Source organism: Prosopis cineraria, unplaced genomic scaffold, assembly GCF_029017545.1.
Source record: "Prosopis cineraria cultivar Desert tree isolate PC_DT_omini unplaced genomic scaffold, ASM2901754v1 PC1, whole genome shotgun sequence".
Classification (NCBI taxonomy): Eukaryota; Viridiplantae; Streptophyta; class Magnoliopsida; order Fabales; family Fabaceae; genus Prosopis; species Prosopis cineraria.
In genome coordinates this window covers 54,394,609-54,413,779 of record NW_026555332.1, presented here as the reverse complement: position 1 = coordinate 54,413,779, position 19,171 = coordinate 54,394,609, and the positions used below count along the sequence as shown (strand labels likewise).

The following is a 19,171-nucleotide window of genomic DNA, read 5'->3' as shown; positions in this document are numbered from 1 at the left end:
TAAAAATTAAATTTTCAGAAAAATATTCAGTTAAAGGATTTGTTTACACTTTATCTAAATTAAATTTGTAATTTTATTGCATATCTTGCATTTATTATTTTCACTATAAGTCTTATATCCACCATTATTTTTTTTTATTATAGATCTTATGCGTATTATTTTTATAATGAATCCTGCATGATCTCTAAAAATACAAGGATTGGCCATAGTTTGTAAGTTGTTGCCAATGGACGCAGTTGGCTAAAATGAGACACCTTGGTCTCAACAACACATTGTAATTTTATTCCCAAAATTAATATTGTTAATTCAAGAGAACGCAGAAGATTCAAGCCAGTAATTAAATGAGATTGTGAGATATTTGCTGACTCGGACCCGGTCAGAGTAACCACTAACATGAAGAGTCCCACATTGACAGACCTTAATTACAACTGACAACGGCTCCTCAATGCAAAAACACACACCGTTGTTGACTTGCTAGGGGACCCTGGCTATTCACGAAAATATATAGCACTTGTTCTTGCTTCAATGATCCATCGCACCATCGTCATGTACAAATAATGAAACAATAATTTGACCATGAGTTGTATTATTATTTATTCTGGTCACAAATTTTGAAATTTTATAATCCTCAGTATAAAACAAAGTTAGAATAATTAATATTTTTTAAATTCTATCCGTTATTTATTTATTATTGTTTAAATTCCTATACAATAGTTTATTATGATTATTGATTGCAAATAACGACAACAGTAGAAAAATATATTACAATAGTTTTAATGATATAATTATCATCTCTCAATAAACTTATAGTTAGTCTAGTTTATCTTATATCAAGGATCAGATGGGGTGTCGCAACATGTTTATGGAGGTTGTATTATAACTCCTTTCATCTACTATAATATAACGCATTTTCATTTAAAGTTTCCTTAAAACAGTTCGTTGCTTTACATAACAAGTTATATTTTCAATTTATCTTTAGTTAATGTCATCATTAATTTATGTTTTCAATGATTATTTTTTGGCAAGTAATTTTAATAATACCATGGTTGGTTTATACTTCATAGTAAACAGAGAAGATATTAATTTTTCTATCAGAGGCCATAGTCACTCACTTTGGATGCAAAAGTTCCTCCTTACCTTGGGAGCGCCAAGTGCGACGACGCGATAATGCGATGGAGACTCGGGTCGTGACTGTAGGTGAAATTCATTGCGTGTGATACCTGGCAAATAAAAATAATTTCATTTTTATACCAATTCAAATGTGTGTCTGTTCTGCAATGGAATCAAGTCACCCCCCAACCCTTATCTGTTTGTGTTCTTTTTTTTTTTTTTTCGGTTGGTCGCCAGAATCGGATCAAGGCAAGACAATATTCTTGAATGGATATATTTTATGTACAATCACTTACACATGAATTTGACAGCTAAGATATTCTTCTTCTTTCGTTTCCATTTCTTAAAGATAAGAGGCCTTTTCTACTTGAAATTACAATATTACACATTCATTATTCCATTTACACCGGATGAGAGAAAAACTAAAAAGTGCTGCCTATTTTTTCTGTGGCCGTGTGCCAATCTTGGTGCGCGCTATGAAAAAAAAAAAAAAACTAACGAAACCAAATCTTGATTATACAATATACACCTCAATACATTTTAATTGCATATTACTTGATATTTTGCATCGTTAATCTGACAAAAGTCGACATATCTTGTAGTTTAAAAATCATTTGAGGATATAAACAATTGTGATTTCAATAACCCAAAATTTTTAATTTCCCCCTCATAAAGGAAAAAAAAATTCCCCTTAAAAGTTTCACTTGTCCCCTAAAAATTTATTGAACTCAAATATAATCTATATGTTATAATGTCAAATAATAATAGCCTGAGAATGGAGAGATTAATAATTTAGAAAATAGATTTATTTACTTGTTAAACAGAAATTTTATCACAAAAGAGGTGAATAAATCTTATCTAATAAATAATAATAATAATTCTAATAATTATTTTTAACAAATCTGTGACACTAATGTAATTTAATAAATATCTAAAATTATATTTTTGTATGAGAAAATCTAGGTGAAATCCTAATCACGTCTTTTTTTTCCTGCAGGGCAAGTTCCAGACAAAAGCACAGGGCTGAAAGCTAGCAAGGCTATATTTGTCAATGAAGATCCACCCAATAAAAGAAAATAGAGAAACTAACAAAAAAATTTTAACAAAATTAATTAATTTAAGTTAAATTTTAAATATTAAATTCTAAAAATTTATAAATTTATCGTAATTGAGAAATAAAAAATTATTTTTTTAAAAAATATAAATTATAAATTCATCACGACAGAATAAAAAAATTAAATTATAAATTTTTAAAATTTAATATTTTTGAAATTTAATTTAAATTAATTAATTTTTTTAAATCTTTATGTCATTCTGCCCAAAAAATAAAAAAAGGAAAAGCACCGCTATTTTAATTTAATGCTGTATGCTGTATTTTTATTGGGCCATCTCTTAATTTTAGAATTTTAAGCCTGGGAGTTTCACGTCGTGTCGTCCGTCTCTCATCCCGACGGCCATCAAATCTCAGTCAAGACAAGAGCACCTAAGAACTGTAGCCGTTAATATGTACATTTTCGTCATTTACATCCTGCAATCACGACCGTAGAATTTACATTATCCCTACTGATCAATGGAACTTCGACACACCCTTCTTTCCCCTACGCCTTTCTGATTTTCCCCTTTTCGAGGAGAAACATATATTAATGTTTAATTTTATATTTTCTATTTTGCATTCGTTTTCATTTTTACAGATTGTTTATTAACCATCCAACCTTCAGGTAGGAGGTATTCCCTCACTGCTCTGTGCTTAAATACCCCACGTCCTCCAATTTTCGGAAGGGGTATCCGGTGGAGGAGCGAAAAACCCCCCCAAACGGCTATAATTGACGTTACAAAGACAGATATGATTGTAATAGCAGAGAGCGCAATAGACAGACATCTTTGGGCCTTAAAGATCGTAGCTTTGTAGGGTTCGACTCTCTATTTCCCCAGATTTTCACTGCAATCTAGTCCTTTGTTTTCTTCAAGGGGTTTTCGCTGGGCTGCTTTTTGCCCAGGGATTCATCAGGGAGGAAGTTCTCCTTGTTTTCATTTTCAGAGTGAACCTCACCATGTCTGATGGGTATTCTAATTCGAAGAAGACTGACGACATCTGCGAGGATGTTTGTGGTCAGGTTCGTACGAACTTCCTTTTATCAGTTGTTTTTTCTTTCTAAATTTTCTGTTTATTTTCTCTCAACTCCCCTGAAATTTTGGTTTTCTTTTTGGTATTTCGTCAATGGCCGTCGTCATTAGTTTACTTCGTTAATGCGAAATGGGAGCTTGAAGTTTGTTGGGTTCACTCTTTCCCATATTTTTACTATGTTCTGTCGTGTAATCTCTCTTCTTTCTTTTATGTTTTGCTTTTCCCAATATGTATCTACGATATGGAAAGCATTGATTAGTCTGTTCTGTTGTGTGCTTTTGAACTTCTAGTTGATGGATTGGCGCTCTCATTGACAGGCTCCCCCCACCCCTCTGCTTCAAAATCCTGTACGTACTTCTTAAATGCATTTTTTTTATGGGTTACTCAGTTTTGAATCCTAGGGATTTGAAGAGAAGGTGTTGTACAGTCATTTCAGTCATGGATTAGAGTTCTGGATGTTCTGACGAAACAAGTAGTTGTATGTTTTGCACAATTGTGGTAGTTGTTAATTGTTTTCGTTGCTCCTGTGTGTGTGTGCCATTAGAATTTCCTTTTCAGATTTCTTTCAAAACATATTTTAGTGAAGGTCTTGGAATCATTCCACGTGGTGGCTTTTGAAATTTGGATAGTATCATCTGATTGTTGTTGCATATTGCATTATGCTAAGTTAAGCATGTGAAATGATATATTCTATTACTGAGATCGATATAGCTTAGAAAATTTCTATTTACTACACAGCAGGGTACATATGCAGTGTTGAGCATGTCAAGACTTCGCTGTATTTTAAGAGGGCTACACCTCAATGTGTTGCTGCTTTTATTTGTGTTCATTCCAGCCGGCATCTTTGTTATCTACCTGCATGGGCAGAAAATAACATACTTCTTGAGACCACTTTGGGAATCTCCTCCAAAGCCCTTCCATGAAATTCCTCACTATTATCATGAGAATGTATCGATGGAGACACTTTGTAGACTTCATGGTTGGGGAATTCGTGAATCACCCCGACGAGTTTTTGATGCTGTCTTGTTCAGTAATGAACTCGACATCCTTACCATTCGTTGGCAAGAAATGAGTCCGTACGTGACACAGTTTGTGCTTCTTGAATCAAACTCAACATTTACAGGAATGCCCAAACCGTTGGTTTTTGCTACCAACAGGGAGAAATTCAGTTTTGCTGAGCCCCAACTGACGTATGGGGTCATTGGAGGAAGATTTAAGAAGGGGGAGAATCCTTTTGTTGAAGAAGCATATCAAAGGGTGGCCCTGGACCAGCTTCTGAGGATATCAGGTATAGAAGATGATGATCTCTTGATCATGTCTGATGTTGATGAGATTCCTAGCGCCCACACAATCAATCTCTTGAGATGGTGCAATGACATTCCACCTATTCTTCATCTGCAATTGAGGAATTACCTGTACTCTTTTGAGTTCTATCTAGACAACAAAAGCTGGAGAGCATCGGTCCATCGATACCAGAGGGGTAAGACTAGGTATGCCCACTTTAGACAATCTGAAGTCTTGTTATCAGATGCTGGTTGGCATTGTAGCTTTTGTTTCCGCCGTATCAGTGAGTTCGTATTCAAGATGAAAGCGTACAGCCATTATGATCGCGTGAGGTTCCCTCATTACCTGAACCCGGATAGGATTCAGGACGTGATATGCAAAGGAGCTGACCTGTTCGACATGCTTCCTGAGGAGTACACATTTAAGGAAATTATTGGGAAGATGGGACCGATTCCTCATTCTTTCTCAGCAGTACATCTTCCAGCATATTTGTTGAATAATGCGTCGAAATACAAGTATTTGTTGCCTGGTAATTGCAGAAGAGAAAGTGGCTGACTTTGAAATTGTGATGTTTCCTTGAAGATTGGAGATTGATAGTGTATACGGCCAAGACCAGCTCTATTGAAATGATAATGATTCACAGCTTTGAATTTAGGCTCATTCTTTAGAGATAGACTGGGACGAAATTTCAGAATTTTAAGAGGAAGCTCTATAATATTCATTGACTGGGGCCTTGTAACAGCACTGTAAGATTTGAGCCTTTCAGTTTTTTTTTTTTTTTGGGGGGGGGGGGGTAGATGTAATGAGAAATAGTGTTGTGGCTTTTGACAAGCCTTTGTATCTTCCCTTTAATATTAAGTAGCATGAGATTTCCCCAATGTTTTCTCATGGGAATTTGTATTGGCTTGGTAACGTTATTGGAGTTTTGATAAACTCAACTGAGGCTTGTGTCGTGAGGTATGCCAGTGGTATCCTAGTGGAGTTTCATTTGGGTTGATGTTTTTTCCAATTATATCTTTTCAAAGATTTGGAGGAATTTGGATGGCTGGGTCCATTTCATGGTACTGAATGTGGCTTGAGCAAATCTTTGCGTTGAGGATTAATTAATCATGGTCCCCACCACCCCCACGATAACAAAAGAGACTAGCTTTAAATACCCACCAAGTCATCCTTCATTTCGACACCCCACTTCATTGTCCGTTTGACTATTAATGTTTCCGTACTTAATTGCGTCAATTACAGCCAGTCTTTTTACTCACAGTTTCAGTTTCAGCAATTGGCGACTACAACAATATGCTTTATTCGGGGCGTTTTCCTGTCAGACACGGAACGCTCGTGCTTTAATTGGTGCTTGGGTGAATTTGTAATTTGAGGACCTAGACATCTCTCTCTTGACCCACTTCGGGCAATTATTAAAGCGAAAGTTTAGACATTAGAGCGGTCCAAATTCACTATTCCAGTTCTAGTTGTAGTACTTGAGAAACAACGTGAAGCAATTTGTTGAGCGCTCGAATCTCATAACCTGAATTCACGACATGTGGATGCTTTTTTTTCCAAAAGCAGTCTTTCTGGTCACGAGAAGTCTTTTGGAGTTCCTCCTGATCCGATTCCGAGAGGAATCAGTGCAGTGTTAATATTTAATGGCAAGCAGTCCGATCACCAGAAGCCACTTCTAGCTGGGGAAAGGCGCGAATATGTGTGGCAGTTGAACTCGCTGAATTGTTCTAATTTCTATATATATAATATAATTGTTCTAATTTCATCTTCAAAAGGAACTGTGAGAGAGAGAGAGAGAGAGAGAGAGAGTCAATGGCCTGATAATCTAATGGCACTGTTAGCTCCCTTAAAGTTGTGAGTTCGATTCTATTTGTAACTTTAGGTCATTAGTATCTGCTCTTAATTTAAAAAAAGAAAATAAGAAACACGGAGAGTCTCTAGGTATGCCTGGTGTCTTGGAGATCAGCGTTGCTTTTAATACTGAAGAAGCTGAGCTACTTAATCCCAGCCACAGCCTTTTCAACAGTGCATCAAGGATAACAAACCCCTTTTTTTTTTATTGTTAAAACTAAATTTCATTACTTAAAAACCAGTTACGGTGATTTATGTTACCACTTTGCAGCATGATTTGATGAGCTACTTCTCGGCATAGAAGCCCCCTCTTTAGTTTTTTCGAACCTTTTCTTGCAGAATACTTTCTCAAATGGATGATACATTTTTTTAAGTGAGGTCGAGAAGAAATTTTTCACAGATATTCACATGTCTCTAATGTTATGTATCCATGTTCCGCAAAATGTCACTTGGCACAGGTGCAAGCCAACGACTAAAACTTTCTTTGCAAGTTGTTGCCTTGAGTCTCTGTTTCATCTGATCTTGCACGCTACTCGCGGTCAGTCACCAATGACGACATCAGGAACCTCTTTCTTCTTTCCCCTTCTATTTCTTGTTTGCTTTTTGACTCCCCCTCCCTAATCTCTAACACCTAGCTTTCATGGCAGGTTTTTGATTTTTTATTTATCTGTATTCGGTTTTCTTATTTCAATATAAATGTAGAGTTTTGAATTTGACCACGTGGCTAAGTAAACAATTGTAAATACTTATAAATGTCACGAAATAATTGGAAAAAAGAAGAAGACAGAAGTCCGTCAAAGCAAACATATGCACCAATCCTTAAGTCATTCAAGAGGTGCATGTGAAAATGACTTAATTGTTGCAGCATCGTATGCGTGTGCGAATCACACCGTTTGGATGTGCTTAGATTAGAAGTTGTAAAATTAAAGTTAGAATGAACTAAAGAGTTTGTTAATGAAAGTTAAAGTAAAAGTTTTAATAACTATAATGTGATTTATGCTAAGATGAGTTCCTAAATTTTATCTACGGCTGAAATTAAAAGTATTTATTTTTTACTTTTGTGTAAATTGGTTTCTCTATCAATAGTTGTCGCAACTATTTTTTTCAGGCTTTTCAATAAGCTTGTGGTATTCAAAATTGAGATTTGCACAACCCAAACCTCGATCTGCCAAAGCCAAGTGCCAACTACCAATTGACGTGAAAGAAGCGTACATAGTGGTGTGTCCTGTGGTGCCAATGGAGGACACTAAGCTCTAACAAGTTAGCGAGTCAACAGCCTTCGGATTCAATGAATCGTCAATCATCTTAGCTTACCATTAAAATATTAAATGGCCAATACAATTCTCATGTCTCACTCTCAATGTCAACAAATGTTTCTAGCTCTTTTATTTTCACTCACTTACATAAATTATTTATTTATTTATTTATTTGATTAATTTTGAACATGATTGAACTTAATTGGGTATCTCTTCTATCATGTATTCATTTTTATTAAAATGCATAAATTTTTTTTAAATTTTGAAGCTGCTGTATATAATCTTCCTTACCTTTAAATATTTAAAATTGGCCTAACGTTTAATTTTAATTTTGAAAGCCTTTACTATTAACTAATTCTGTTATATTATAAATAGAGTTCGTTATGTCAAATTAATAAAATACACATGATACATGATATGGAAAAAATATTTTTATCAATTTTTTAACATAATTTAAGGAAGGGGCGAAACTGTAATTTTTATTTTTAACAAACATAACATACTCTCTTTTTCAAGTTGAAGGGCGTTATTCTGATCATCCACGATTAACACAGTTTAAGAAAAAATTATAATTTTATTATTCTTTATCAATTAAAAATCCTTTTATATTAAAAAAAATAGAAATAAAAATATTTAAAAGCTGTTATTGATAAGAATTATATAAAAAAAAATTATCACTTAATAGAAGAAATGATGCACCATTTATAACCCAAAAAATGGATAAAATTAATGCAAAAATAAACATTTAAAAAATAATATAATTTTTATACATTTATTATTTGGTTACATAAAATGTCACATAAACTACTATGTGATAAAATATCACGTAAGTTACTATGTGACTTTTGTTTATCCGCCATGGAAAACTTTATTGATAACATAATAGATTAATTAATGATAGAGGGCTTTTAAAAATAAAATTAACAGTCAGGAAGTTATTTTTAAACATTTAAATGTGAATGAGGTCAAACGCAATTACTTTAAAGTTTAAAAAGATTTTATGTATTTTAATCTTTTTTTTTTAACAACCACGTAGGTTTGAACCATAATTATTTTTTTGCAAGAAAAAATTAGGTGAGTCAAATTTGAGGGCTTATTACCATTAGGACATGTTTTAAGTTTAAACTTAACCTTGATAAGAATTAAGTTTCTTTCATTGGACTTAACCATCATTTATATATAAATAATTTCTTGTTGAAAAAAACTAGGTTAAGGTACAAAACTATCATTAAAGTCTTTATGTAATTGCACCTCATATACTTAAGTTTTTTTAGCATAATTTCACACTAATGTTTTTTCAAGATGGTACAATGTTGTCTTGAGCTAATAGATCCAACTGTTTAACCATTAGCTAACTTATTTTGTTAAAATGTCATGCTGACATGGCATTCAACTCATACCTTCTCTTCTTCCAAAAAAAGTTTTGACCTGTGTATACCCACCAAATGCTCCACCCCTCCATCACCAACAACAACTTCAATTTTCTAGAAGCATCAACAACTCACTAAAAGATTTGTGGCAAAAACAATCCCCCAAGAACCCAAATGGAAGCTTCTCTAGAAGGGTGTATGTCCAACGCAAAAACAATCACGCTCCTTTCAAGAAAGAAATCCAAAAACATAATTGAAAAAGAAAAAGATTCTTGTACACTATAGTGATTATGTTTGCTCCTAACGTCTTGATACGAATTTAACCAAAAGAAGAAGAAAAATATTCAATAAAAGATGACAAACCACTTCATTTGATAGGATGATGGTGATGATGATGAGAAGGTTGAGATTGAAACAAAGGGACTTTTTGATCTTCCCCTGTGGCTTTGAAAACCCAAAAAACTCAAACAAATAGTGATTGAAATGGCAAGAAGAATCTCCTCCTTTCGGATACACAATTTAGTTAATCTTTTTCTTCAATTTGTATGACCCTAAATCGATTCAGCATGATGGTCCTCTATTGAAGTGACTCAATCCCAAAAGCAAGAAATCTTAGATAAATACAAATTTCAAACAATAAAAAATGAATACAAAGAATTTTCAAAATCACCGTTTATAGAAATACTCTAGCACACATTGCAATATCTGAGGCAAAGATGAGCAAAGACTGCTCCTTGAAAGAAGCCCCCAAAGAGGCCAAACATCAAAGCAAGACTAAGCCATTGAGATTTGAATGACAAGGATACTTATTTATTTAGAGTTCCAATCCTATTGTTGAAATTGAGATCCTTTGTTGAGAGGGAAGAGAAATAGATTAGAGCGTCAGGGAAGAAAAATCATACCAAGGAAAGGTAAATCGTTGAAGGGAGCAATTTCCATTGTCAGGGAGAAGGGTGACTATTGAGGAAGACAGCAAAGGCGATCAAGTGGCTTTGACAAACAACGATTGTGGTTTGCCCACTAGTGGCATAAAGAAGCAAGCCGTGATTTTTCTCTAGCAACTATGATGATAGTGTGGGTATGGTAGATGAAGATAAAGGAATCAAAAAGGTTGGTTTACAGCCGGCGTGAGGTAAGATCAAGGAAGAAAAGCCAAGTGAACTCCACCTACTAATGATTACTTCAAGCTCGATATAGATGGTTCAGTTAACCAAATTGGACACACCACAAGTAGAGGAATTATTAGAGAAGTGATAGGCAATTGGATTTTTTTTTTTTTAATTTCAGAGCAGATTTGGATTTTACCCTTCTACTGGTGCTGAATTATTAGCTCTGAAAATGGGATTACAAACATGCAAACAATATGGCATATCCAAGATTCAATGTTACATGCATTCACTAAAAGGTATTCATCTTCTAAGGACTGAAGGTGGTGTAAATCATCCTTTGCGAGGTGAAATTCAAGAGGCGCGCAATTTGCTTTTTGGTGATTGGAACGTGCAGGCTAGTTATGTAAATAGGGAGGTCACCCAACTTGCTAATTGGCTTGCCATGGACGCTCAACATAGAGTTGATGATATTATGTTTGGTTTGAACCCTTAGTGGAGTGTAATGATCTATATTGGTCTGATAAAACCATGTAAACTTGTTGCCCCGGGTCAGGCCCGTCTTGTCAATTAAAAAAAAAAAGATCAAGGAAGAAAGGAAGAAGAAAAAGAATTGCATGCATGGCAACACATGGACTCCTATATGCCTTGCCAATGGCCACTTGACAATCAAATTTCATTAATTAACGCATTTGGTCAATCCGTCAAGTTTGGACAATATTATACTGTTTCAAAAAATGGTGGGGGCGAAAAAAATTAAGACATATGATGCACATGTGTGTAAATTTCGAGAATGAATTTATACCTTGACTAAAAAAGATATGTTATTAAATTATACATTTATTTTATTGTGATGGGAGGACTTTACACTGAAGATAGAAATAACTGTGTCTAAATTTAATTTAGATTGGGAAAAATTGAGATTTTTTTGGAAAAAGTCAAAGGCAGTTAATTGAAACAAATTGAAAATAATATCATTGATTGTTGGGTTAATAATCATTTTATTCTTAAATTATATATAAAAAATACAAATATATTTAAATTTAATTATATATTAATTTTGTTTCTCAACTTTAAATATTCATTTCATCATTATTCTAGTGTTAAAAACACTTAAGGTCTGTTAACCTTTAATAGGTCTCATTATTTTTAAAATATTTTTTTATCAAGTTAATGATTATTTTTATCTTTTAATTTTTATTCATAGAGTCATTTTTATTTTTCAACTCAAATATATTATAATAAAAGTATTAAAAATATAATTTGAGGCCCACAATAGCCGGCTAACAATGAAAAAAATAATAAAAAAAAGTTTAAAATTGAGAGATAGAATTAACTTTTTAACCGTATTGTTTTTCTCAAACGCGTGCGGCGGAAAAAAAGTCCTTGCGGTGAGAGCTCAGGCCAGATTAGATTGGTTGAACAAAAAAATTACTCGAATTATTAAGTTTGGTTTTTCCACAGTTGATTCTACAAATGGTCAAAAAATATTTATGGTGCCATAGTGATCTGTGACTATGTCAGTATAAGCCCGAAGGGCAAGAAACTTAATTTCGATGGTTTCCAAATGGCAGACAAATCGACAAATAAACCTGAAGCTCAAGAATTTGCCCGTTGACGCGTGAATAGCGGGAAAGAAATTTAATTTCGATAATATGGAATATAAAAATCATAAGATATTTTTAAGACCAATAGATTTGTAAACTAAAAAGCACGTACAGTTATATTAATTTATATATTATCATTTTTTTTTTCGGTGTTTGATTCGCTGCCATTGAAGGCCACCAAGCTGAAGACGCAGAACTACGCTATTAATTAGATGGGAATATATCATTAAAGGATAGTTGGGATATTTAATATCAATCAAGTTCAAAAGATTTTGAAATATTATAGTAAGATTAGGAAACTGATTTAAAAATAATTTTAAATAAGAAAAGACTTTAATGTTCTTATTTTTTTAATTAACAAGTAATCATTGTTAATTAACAAATATTCCTTCACGTTTAAAAATAAACAATTTGATGGTTGACATTTTTAAAAAAAGAGAACAAAAAACAGAGATATTTTAATCTCTTCTCGTTTAAAATTATTTTTAAATCAATTTTATAGTCCTACAGTAATATTTCATAATCTTTTAGTCACCACCTAACATCAATTTATCTCATTCGTCATTGGATGATATTTTCCCTAATTAAAACGTCACTGAGGAGATGATCATGTATTGTGTAAAGAATATTGCCGACGATGGTTAACTTAGGTTGGGATGGATAATAAGAGATTGTCATGAATGGGCTTAACAACTTACTTTTCTGAGACTCTGGTTGCTTTTCAATTGTAATGGATCCTGTAGTTGTTGAGTGACCTGGATAATATACTATGGCCCCTCTTGTATCCTCATTTGTTGTTGTCATTGCTTTCAGTATGTGACAGAGACTTCAGTCTACTATTGCTGGTTTTGATACATAGCTTTTGATTTTTGATAAACACTTTCTCACTTTTATACTTTATTTGGCTGAAAAGAAAATATGAGAGAAAAGAAAATATGAAGAGAAAATAAGAGAGAAAATAAATTTTTTCTTGTTTGGATAGAGAACAAAAAATGAGAGAAAATAAAAGGCGAGAGGAAAGTAAGATGTGAGACTCACTGTTTTTTCTTTAAACTTTTTTCTCCAAAAGTTGAGAGATTTTGGAAGTAAAACTTTTTTCTACTGTCTATCCTCTCTCTCTCTTTTATTTATTTCACGCTCTGACTCTTAAGAGATTGTTTAATTACATTAATTTAATTTTAATTAAACAGCTTGGTTTATAATTTTTAACTTTTATAGTTATTAATTACATTAATTTAACTATTTAATTAAATAATTTAGCCATTGGCTAGATCAAGTGTCTAGAATTACATTAATTTAATTTAATTTATTTATTTTAAAATATAATATAAAAATATATTTTTAACATATAATTTGATTTTAAATTAATTTGGTTATGTTAATTTTAATATAATTTCTGCTTTCAATTTATTTTCAAAAATATAATTATATGAAACATAATATTTTTTTTATATAAGGGCATTACATTTATTATGATATATGTTTATTTTCTTTCCTCCCTATTTTTTTTCTGTCCATCCAAATATAATGAGTGATAATATTTTCTTTTTAATTTTCTCTTCTCTCCATTTTTTTTACTCTCATTTTCTTTTTTTTCAACTTTTTTTTTATTCAAACAGAGGGTTAAGGTGTGATATGTTGTTTGAAAAAAAAAATTAGATGAAATTACATCTTAAAAGTACTTTAAAGATATTACTCCAACTTTTCACATCCAATAGTACGTTAAAAATAATTTAAAAATAGTACTCTAAAAATAAGTATTAAAAGTCACTGTATATTTTGAGGAGTAGTAAAATAAGCATGCAAGAGTTCGCTGGTAATCCAACTTTTCACATCCAATAAGTCATTGTATATTTTCAAAATGCTTAAAGTTATTTGGGTAACAATTGACAACTCAAACCAACTTTGTTGAAAGCACCATCCAGATAAAACCAAAAGTGGATTTGGCGATCGTTGGGATACCGAGTACTTCAAATGTGTATCTAGCTGATCCCTACCCCACTGTTGGAGAAATTTACAAATTCACATGAATGAGACTTTGGCCTACACCTTTCGTGTAGTCACAGAAAAAAAGATTGATATGATCCAATCATCCATATATAAATTAATATTTATTTTGTATTTTAACAATTAACCTAAATTTTATAATAACAAATACTATTTAATAATGTTAATTATCGGCCATCAACCATCGGCTTTCAAATTATGCTTAACACACAAATTTTATCTAATTATATTTAAATAAAATAAATAAATTCAATTTTTATAAGTACAGAGTGCCTTTTAAATTTAATAAAATATCAAATATTAAATTTTATGTTATTTAAAATTTTTATAATATATATTTTTCAAACATTTTTAACATATATAACAATCTATGTATCATAAAAATTAATATCTTTTTTTATAACTATACATTTAAAAACACATTTCATTATATATAATTTAAATAATTTTTAGTTTATTAAATTAACTTTTAAAAAATTATATTTAAATATAAATTTTATTATTATAATTAATTTTTATCAAGTGAACTTTTAATGAATTCATTTTCAACAAACAAAAAATCAAACACTTATTATTAGTTGGAATTAATAAAAAGTAGACCTACATTATGTATCACGAGAAGAATTAGTTTTCTTTTGCTAGTAAAATACTACTTCTATTCCGTATTTTTAATTAAATTTGACACACCAATAAAAATTTATTATTTAATTGAAAGCACATAAAACTATAACAATTTTTCACGTTTATTTATAATAGTATCACAATTTTTTTGACTACATAATAGTATCACAATTAATATTATGTTGGTGGGTAAAACATGCAATTAGTAGCTCCTCTCTTTTCAAGACAATAGGGGCAAAATTGTTCAATGATTTAAAAATATCATAGCACCCCTTATACTTAGAAACAACATAAATTTTTAAAAAATATCTCATATGTAAGGATGGAGGGAGTAAGGCTTATGTACGTGAAAAAAATATTTATTAGAAGGAACATAGAAAATATACATAGCAAAAATAGGATAAGTATATTTATTATTTTTTTATAAAAAATATTCTTTTACTTACCAAACATTATATAACATTTATTATTAATTTATTCTCCTTCAGGTCCGGATCTAAATATGTGTGTGTTTGGATGGCCATATTAACCATTTTTTTGAAGAAAAAAAATTAATTTTGGCTTCAATTATCCAAATATTAGGTTTTTTGGTTAATTGATTTGTGAGATGAAAATTTATTTTTTTTCTAAAGCTGCCAATCCAAGCTTTTGCAAAAATTTATCAAAAGATATTAAAAAAATTACAAATAAAACACATAATTTAATAAAAATAAAATTAAACTCTTTTCTCTTCTCTTTGTTTTAATAAAATTCAAACATTATATTCTCAAAAAAGTAATATTTAATATTTAAGAATTAAATTATATAGTAGTTTAAATAGTTAAAATTAATTTCAATTAAATTATTCAAATATCTTCAATTATGTTAAAATTAATTTTAAAAAAATAATATTCAAACAGATTGCGTTATAATATAATCAATTATAATTAAAATTTATTATTTAATTAATTATTTTTATAATTTATTATATGCAATTAAAATTCAAACGGGCACTATCTGATCACATGAGATAGGATTTTGACTGGGCTTGAAATCTAGAGATTTTGCTCGCACAACTCAGCTGTCACGCATACCGCACCAATTGACTTGTTCTGCCAAGTGAAAAGGGAAAAAAAAAACAGAAAAAAATTCAAAAAATACATTTCCAAATAATTTCCTAATAATACATTTACAGTTTCCAGATAAATCCCCAAGAAATACATTTACCCATTCAATATTGCAAAAGATCTGAGAAATTTTATGTACATTCGATACACCATGTTATTCAAAGATTGTCTCATTTATTAAAAAATTAGCTAATGAGCATACATATCACTTTTCACTTACTGTTTTTTTTTTTAAATCAAATAAACTAGGAAAAAATATAAAAAAAGACCACAATATTTACTGCTGGGAAGGATTTGAAAATTTCAAAGGAACTTGGGTATACGCTGTCAATCAGCTCAGGAGTTAAATGACAAACGTATTCCTAACCAAATCCTCTCCCTTCTCCTGCTCCCGTTCCATTTCTACCATAGTTGTGCCTGCAGCTCGATGGTGACGGCAGTGGCAAGTGGTCGTGATTTCGACAGCAAGGGCAACAATGGAGAGTAAGGTGAGGTTTTGGTTACTCGATCCCTCTCTAGTTCTTTGATCTGTTTCTCTCCTCCGATCCCTAACCCTGATTCCTCTGATGTGAAATTCTAATGTTGGTCATCATATCTCTAATGTTGTTCAGAAATGGTCTCGGATGTGAAATTCCTTCCCCTTCCCCCAAGTTACAAACTCATTTGATGGCAGTATTTCCTGAAATTATTCGCATACCTTTTGACTTGAGGTGGTGACATGCCCATTTGGCTTAATCTCATCCTTTCATCTCGCATTGCTATAATTTACGGATAACCTTCAGTTTCTTTCACATTACGCAGTAATTTAATTTCATCAAGTATGCAGTAGTTGTTTAGGTCCTGTGAAAGACCTTTTTCTCTCTCCATTTGATGCAGCGCTCTTTTTTTTCTAGTATTAAAGATCTTTTTTCATGCACCAGAGCTTGAACGTTACACATTACTTTTTGCCATGCCTTCTTTTCTTGCATGTTTTGTTTTATTCTCCCGAGTCCCAACAGGTTAGGACAAATCAAGAAAACTACAGTTTACTGCAATTTAATTTTCTTGAGTACCTTTCATTTATGCATGGAATCACAGACAGCAGAGGTTATGCCTTGTACTTTCCCACGTGAATTCTTGTTAAAATTCACACATAGCAGAGGATACGCCTTGTTCTTTCTGGACGTGGTTGTTAACTGCATGTCTTATAAAAATTTGATAGTTGATTTGCAGGTCAGTTGTGAGATTTATTTATGCGCGTTATTGAAAGTTGGGATCATAAAAGTGTCAAATTCTATTTTCAAATGTTAAGTTCATTATAGGTATTCATTCCCTCATGGCTCGAGTGGCTTTCAAAGTTTCACTTTGCTGCCTTGCGGTCCCTGAATTGACATCATTATGCTGCCCTGATGGCATGTGTTTCTCTCTGCGTTGTTTGTGTGGTTCACATTATCTTCATACACATGATCGATTTGTGCTTATACATGCCTTATAAAATCCACTTTTCAGATAAATGTTTCAAATTTTAAGCATTATAAGAAGCTAATTAACTGTTCTTTGGCCGCCAACTTTGATATTTTATCTTCATAACACTGTTTATTTTTTATTATTCATTGTGAGATCTCACGGTTGCTATTACGTCAGGTCGGATTATGCTTGGGGATGGTGTTCACATTCCCAACCATGGTCCACGCTATTAATGAAATTGTGGAGGGAAAGCTGAAAAGGCCCAAACGGTTTTACAGCCTTGCCACAGCGGCAATAATGATTCAACAACCAGACCAGGAAAGATTGCTTTGTAGTTTCATTGTCGGCTGCTTCTTCCAAATATCTTCATATCCGTTGGAACATCTACTAGCCATGTCCACGTGGTTCTTGGGGATGATTGTGATCTTCAAGCAGCATGCTTTAAGAGCCATCTTCAAGGAATGATTGGGAATTGTTGGAGTTGGAAGCTATGAAGCTAAAAACACAGTTGAAGCTATAAAAAGAGGCTTTCTTGTACGAGAAGAGGAGCACGAGAGTGATAATATTTGCACTAATAATGACGATGATAGGAATTATTGTTTTTTGTTGTGTTATTTGTCAATTAGAATGTTAATTGACTTATTTAATTGTAAAAGAGATACTGTTTGTAATTTTATATTTTAATAAAATGAAGTTAGATTCAATTTTTGCGTGTTCAATTGTTATTTTTTATGCTTTAAGTTGGTGTGATTAAGTTTTACATATAACAATATCTTTTAGTATTTTTAGAATAATTATTTGCATTTTTAGAATATCTTTTGGTATATTCATAAAAAATAAATAAATTTTTAAAATAGCTATTTGTATTTTTAAAATATGCATTTGTGATATTTGAATGATATCCATCTAAGTTAAGAATTCTCATAATGTTAAAATTTGTTATTTTAACATACTGAAGTTTTATTGCATATAATTAAAGTTTAAATGTATATGTAGTAGAATAATTTTTATATGTAATTGAAAACCTGTTCCTATTATTATAAAATGCTTCAAAATTAAAAATATTCAAAATATTAAAAATTGTTATTTAAACAGATTGAAGTTTTTTTTTATATAATTAAAGTATAAATGCATATAGTGAAATAATCATTGTATATGATTGAAGACCTTTGTTTTTAGTGTTCAAAATATCCATTTGCATTTCAAAATAATCATTTGAGCTTTTAAAATATCTTTTGATGTTTTCATGAAAAATAAAAAAAATTACAAAACATGCATTTGTAATACTTAGATAACAACACGTGATATTTATTTAAGTTATGAATTTTCAAACTACCAAAATATGTTATTTGCATGAATGAGAATTTTTTTGCACATGATTAAAATTCAGGTTTGTATAGTGAAAAAATCATTGCATATAATTGAAGACTTTTGTTTCTAGTAATCCAAATTGACACATTAATATTGAAGAATCTTGTATTGAGTGTTGACATGAAATTATTAATAACGAATGACCTCGTATAGGGTTAAAGATTTTCCTTAACTTTTACTTTTTTTTAATCAATAAGGGTATTTTTGTTATTTAGCCTTCAGCAATTATTATCATTGAAAAACCTCAATTCTAAATATTTTTCAACTCCTTTTGAGCAATTAATTTAATGGTAAATTTTTTTATGATAATTTTTCTAATAAACTAGCTATCATTGGCAAAAACTAAAACTAGCAATCATTCATTTCATCATCTATCATTAAAAAAAAAAAAAGTACATGAGCCACTATCAGAATTATACTCATTTTTTTTAAATGAATAAATTTAAACCCACCACATAAGCCTACATACCTAAAAAGAAAATTGATAATAAAATTTTTTAAATTATATAAATAATAATTTAATTTTTTAAAATATTACAATTCTGTTGAAATTTTTAAGATTTGTGTTAGTAAATTTTAAATTAAAAATATTATTTTATTTTTATTGATAAATTGTGATTTATTTTTTAAGTTTTGTAATTATTTAAATAAAAGTTTTCATTTCTTAAATAAAAATTATGATTGAGATTTGTTATTTTAAAAACTGTTTTTTAATAATAAAAATTACATTTGACAACTTGTCATTTATTTTTCAATTCCTGCTATTTATTGAATAAAAATTATTATTTTTAAAATAAAAGTTATGATCGAAACTTATTTTTTAATAATAAAAATTATACTTGATAAGTTATAATTCTTTATTCAACTTTTATGATTTATAAAATAAAAATAATTATTTTTTAGACAAAAATTAT

At 30.9% G+C, this 19,171-nt stretch overlaps 1 protein-coding gene across 6 annotated transcripts; it reads left to right on the top strand.

The window, feature by feature from the left end:
• Positions 1 to 2,811: 2,811 nt before the first annotated feature.
• LOC129303607 (uncharacterized) lies at positions 2,812 to 5,581 on the top strand. 6 transcript variants are annotated; one of them, XM_054943041.1, is made up of 3 exons: positions 2,812 to 3,224; positions 3,553 to 3,582; positions 3,977 to 5,581. In XM_054943041.1, exons 1-3 carry the CDS (start codon positions 3,162 to 3,164, stop codon positions 5,072 to 5,074), a joined length of 1,191 nt encoding a protein of 396 aa, XP_054799016.1. In that variant the 5' UTR covers positions 2,812 to 3,161; the 3' UTR covers positions 5,075 to 5,581. The 6 variants fall into 6 exon arrangements, with proteins under 6 accessions (XP_054799016.1, XP_054799011.1, XP_054799024.1 ...); XM_054943036.1 differs by having other exon boundaries at positions 3,974 to 5,581; XM_054943071.1 differs by having other exon boundaries at positions 2,822 to 3,224; positions 3,526 to 3,582.
• Positions 5,582 to 19,171: the final 13,590 nt, after the last annotated feature.

Excerpts from the sequence above, each read along its gene's own strand:
- LOC129303607 (XM_054943036.1), top strand. The coding sequence starts at position 3,162 with ATGTCTGATGGGTATTCTAATTCGAAGAAGACTGACGACATCTGCGAG. Across the intron at positions 3,225-3,552 it reads GCGAGGATGTTTGTGGTCAG|GCTCCCCCCACCCCTCTGCT; the intron begins GTTCGTACGAAC and ends TCTCATTGACAG. Across the intron at positions 3,583-3,973 it reads CCCCTCTGCTTCAAAATCCT|CAGGGTACATATGCAGTGTT; the intron begins GTACGTACTTCT and ends TTTACTACACAG.